The sequence below is a fragment of the Macrosteles quadrilineatus genome, unplaced genomic scaffold (assembly GCF_028750875.1).
Source record: "Macrosteles quadrilineatus isolate MER2022 unplaced genomic scaffold, UCM_ALF_1.0 Scaffold_1__1_contigs__length_201487025, whole genome shotgun sequence".
NCBI classification, from domain to species: domain Eukaryota; kingdom Metazoa; phylum Arthropoda; class Insecta; order Hemiptera; family Cicadellidae; genus Macrosteles; species Macrosteles quadrilineatus.
In genome coordinates, this window is record NW_026542594.1 from 45,478,030 (window position 1) to 45,482,238 (window position 4,209).

Here is a 4,209-nt window from a genome sequence, read left to right on the forward strand (position 1 = left end):
AATTGAAAGTTTATTTTCTCATATCGTGGCTACTATTGAGTTCTTAATGTCCCATCCTGCACCTTCAAATTCTGCTATCTTAAGTGACTCTTCTTCCGTTTCTCTTCACCAAACACCGATTTCGCAAGCAGTACGCCTTCCAAAATTGGATTTACAAAAATTCTCCGGTGACCCACTAACTTGGACAAGTTTTATAAATTTGTTTGATACTGCAATACACCACAACGCATCGCTTTCCAGTGTCATGAAATTTCAGTACCTCTTAAGTGTACTTAACGGAGAACCCCTCGACTTAGTCAAACGTTTGAATCTTACTGAAGCTAACTATTTGGTTGCATATAATCTCCTCCGTGATAGATATCACAATGAACGCCGCTTACAATCTTTGCACCTCAATCACATTTTGGACCTTCCTACCATTAATGCATTTACTATAACAGGACTTCGCCATTTTGTAAATTTTTTCACTGAACACACGCAAGCTTTAAAAGCTTTGGAATGTGACATTACAAATAATAATCCCCTTCTCTCCGCACTGCTCCTGCGTAAGATGGATGCTGATTTACGCAAAAAGCTTGAAATGTTTCGCTCTTCAACCGAAAATCAGCCGAATTCTCACTCACTTCCCGAGGTCAAAGATATAACCAAATATCTGAACACTGAATGCTCTCAGGCTGAGGATGCAAATCTACACAGCGCCCCCACACTGAATAAAGTTACTAACACTTTTGCTCATGCACCCAAAGACACTACACAAATGCAAGTACACTTTCGCTCAAGAAACGTTGCTATGGCCACGACCCACACTTCCCCCCATCAGTCATCTCACTCAACAGGCATCAAAAAACCGACTCATTGGCAGTGTTTTGCATGTAACTCAAACGAACACAAGATCTATGCCTGCAGTGTGTTCCAAAATAAATCTCCGCATGAGCGACATACCCTCGTCAAAGAAAATCATCGCTGTGTCTCCTGTCTAGGCCATCATAACCTCAAAGATTGCCATTCACAAACTTCATGTCGTACATGTAACAAGAAACATCACACTTTGTTACATTTCCCTGCACCTCTTGTTGATCAAAATCATTTTAAGCCTGTCAATCCAAATGTGTGTTACCCACATGAGCCTACTCAAACCTCAATGACTTCAACTTCACAAGATCACTCTCAGTCACCTTTTAAAAACTCCACTATACTCTTAGGAACTTTTTTGATAAAGGTCACTTCAGGTCAAGGCACATCTCATGTGTTCCGTGCCTTACTTGACTCCGGTTCCATGTGTGACTTAATCACTGAACGAGCAGCTCAACTTTTAAACGCTCGACGCTACAAGTCAAATGTTCAACTTTCTGGACTTGGCCAAAATGCAGCTAAGAGTAATGGACAAACTTACCTCAATCTTGAAACTCTTTCTGGATTTCTCATATCTCCGCAACATCCAATGCTCATTTTAGACAAATTGACTGTAGACTTACCTCGTGTTCCAGTCTCTCCGGAAGTGTTATCGCTCACTAAACGGTTTTGTCTAGCTGATCCATCATTTCACCTGCCAGGACGCATTGATATCGTGCTTGGTTGCTCTCTCTTCCCTAAGTTACTAACTCATGAAAATTACTCTCTTGGCCAACATATGCCCCACGTAATAGGAACTCATTTTGGATACATCGTGATGGGTTCTGCACCCTGTGAAATACCAAGAAATTCCACACCAAATTTCATCAGTCACACCATCTCCCTTCATTCATCTAATGATGTTGACCTTCATTCCTCACTTCAGCGATTCTGGACTCAGGAAGAACTTCCAAATTGTCAAAAGAAAACTGAAGAAGAAGAACTCTGCGACGCAAACTTCGAGTCTACGCACACCAGAGACTCTGAAGGACGATACATCGTTCGTCTTCCCTTCAAGGAAGCTCACCCCCCTCTTGGAGCGTCTCAACCGCTTGCTAAACGCAGATTCCACTCTCTCGAGCGAAAATTCGCAGTCCAACCCCGCTTCTCTCAGCTTTACCACGACTTCATAGATGATTATATCTCTCTTGACCATATGACCATATGTCAAGATTCCCTTCTTCCCTCTTCACACCACTTTCTCCCTCATCATGGGGTTCTTAAAGAGAGTAGTAGTACAACCAAACTCCGAACAGTATTTGATGCTAGTGCAAAAACAAGCACAGGGGTTTCTCTCAATGACATTCTGCTTACTGGACGCAAGCTCCAATCCAATATTTGTGACATACTTATGCATTTTAGAAGACACAATATTGTTTTTTCTTGTGATATTCGTCAAATGTATCGACAGATCCAAATACATCCTGACGATAGAAAATTTCAACTCATCCTTTGGCGTGAAACTTCCTCTCAACCTCTTACTACCTACCAGCTGAACACCGTGACGTATGGTATGAATAGCTCTCCTTACCTAGCAATAAAGACTCTTCACCAACTCGCTAACGACGAAGGTAACTACTTTCCCGAGGCAGCGCAAGTACTAAGAACGCAAACCTACGTTGACGACATCATCACTGGTGCGGATACTGAGGAAACGGCCTTGAAACTTCAAGATCAATTGGTCAACCTGTTACGAAAAGGAGGATTTGAATTACGTAAATGGGTCTCCAACTCTGATCGTCTTCTACAAGCTTTCCCCAAGGAGCATCTTGAGACTCCCGTCTTTCTCCAAGATTCTGAACAGCCACACTTCACAATACTTGGCCTACATTGGTCTCCCCACTCTGACTGCTTCACTTACAACCTTAACTTCCCTATGGACCCTCATCCATCAAAACGTTCGATCTTGAGCATCATAGCAAAAATCTACGATCCTTGTGGATTTCTCGCTCCCTGCATCATGCAAGCAAAATGTTTTATGCAGTTACTATGGACCACAGGCTTATCCTGGGATGATCCCCTGCCCACTAACCTCGCCGAAAAATGGCATTCATTCCTAATCGATACTCAATATTTATCTCAAATTTCTATTCCTCGAGCGTTACAGTTTTCCTTGTCATGCACCGTAGAATTACATGGCTTCGCAGATGCGTCAGAGAGTGGCTATGCTGCTGTCGTATATTTCCGCTGTCAGATGTCTAATGGTGACACCATCATTCGCCCAATAATCTCAAAGACTCGTGTCTCTCCTCTCAAAAGAATAACTCTTCCTCGCCTTGAGCTTTGTGCTGCTCATCTTCTCGCGCAATCAGTAGCACATTGTCATTCTCTCTTCTCAGATAAAATTGCCATCAAAAATATCCATCCATGGAGTGACTCCTCGGTAGTCTTGACATGGTTATGGACTCCACCCTACAAACTCAAGACATATGTAGCCAACAGGGTTTCTCAAACTCAAGAACTTGTTCCCATCGACTCTTGGCGACACATATTAAGTACTGATAATCCTGCAGACTGTGCGTCAAGAGGAATTTCTGCTTCCCTACTTGTCAACCATCCGCTTTGGTGGACAGGCCCTCCTTGGCTGAAGCTCCCCACTTGTTGTTGGCCTACCTCGCACTTCACTCCTGAGGACCTATCTTCGTCAGAAGAAATCAAGAAGACACTTGTAGTTGTTCTTACATCAGTTCCTCAAAAGGAGTGGGAACTTCTTTCTGACTACTCATCGTGGAACAAACTCCAACGCATTGTCGCTCTTCTTAACCGCTTCATCCACAATTGTCGTCATCAAAATGACCGTCTCAGTGGTCCTCTCTCATCGTCTGAAATCTCCAAAGCTCAACTCAAGATCTTTCATCATGTTCAACAAGCCACCTTTGCAGAAGAAATTTCATCTCTCCAAAAAAAGCATGACTTCTCCACCACTCAATTGGCCTCTTGCCCGTATGACGGGCATCCATCCTGGAAAGGATGGGATCGTCCGTGTTGTGAGCCTCAAGATGTCTTCAGGACACCTGACCCGTCCAGCGATAAAAGTATTTCCTTTGCCACTTGACTAGAAAATTCTTTGTTAAAGCCCTTTGTGGCTTTAAGGCGGGCAGTATGTTCAAGACTTTTCCCCCTTGATCTGCATTTAACATGTGTATATTTATTTATCATATGTTATTATTTCTTTCTGTTTACTTTTTTATTACATTGTTTTTATTGCTCAAGTCAACATGGTTTCTTTTTTATAATCTTAATTTTACCATTTCCCAATCCAACAGTAGGGTTGTGACCCATTGTTTCAAACTAAAATTTTACGCTGATTACAATGCC

The 4,209-nt window shown here is 42.5% G+C and overlaps 1 protein-coding gene across 1 annotated transcript; it reads left to right on the forward strand.

The window, feature by feature from the left end:
* Window positions 1-550: 550 nt before the first annotated feature.
* LOC128996529 (uncharacterized) lies at window positions 551-3,946 on the forward strand. The gene has a single exon (XM_054421914.1). The coding sequence runs from the start codon at window positions 551-553 to the stop codon at window positions 3,944-3,946; it is 3,396 nt and encodes a 1,131-aa protein (XP_054277889.1).
* The last annotated feature ends 263 nt before the right edge of the window (window positions 3,947-4,209 follow it).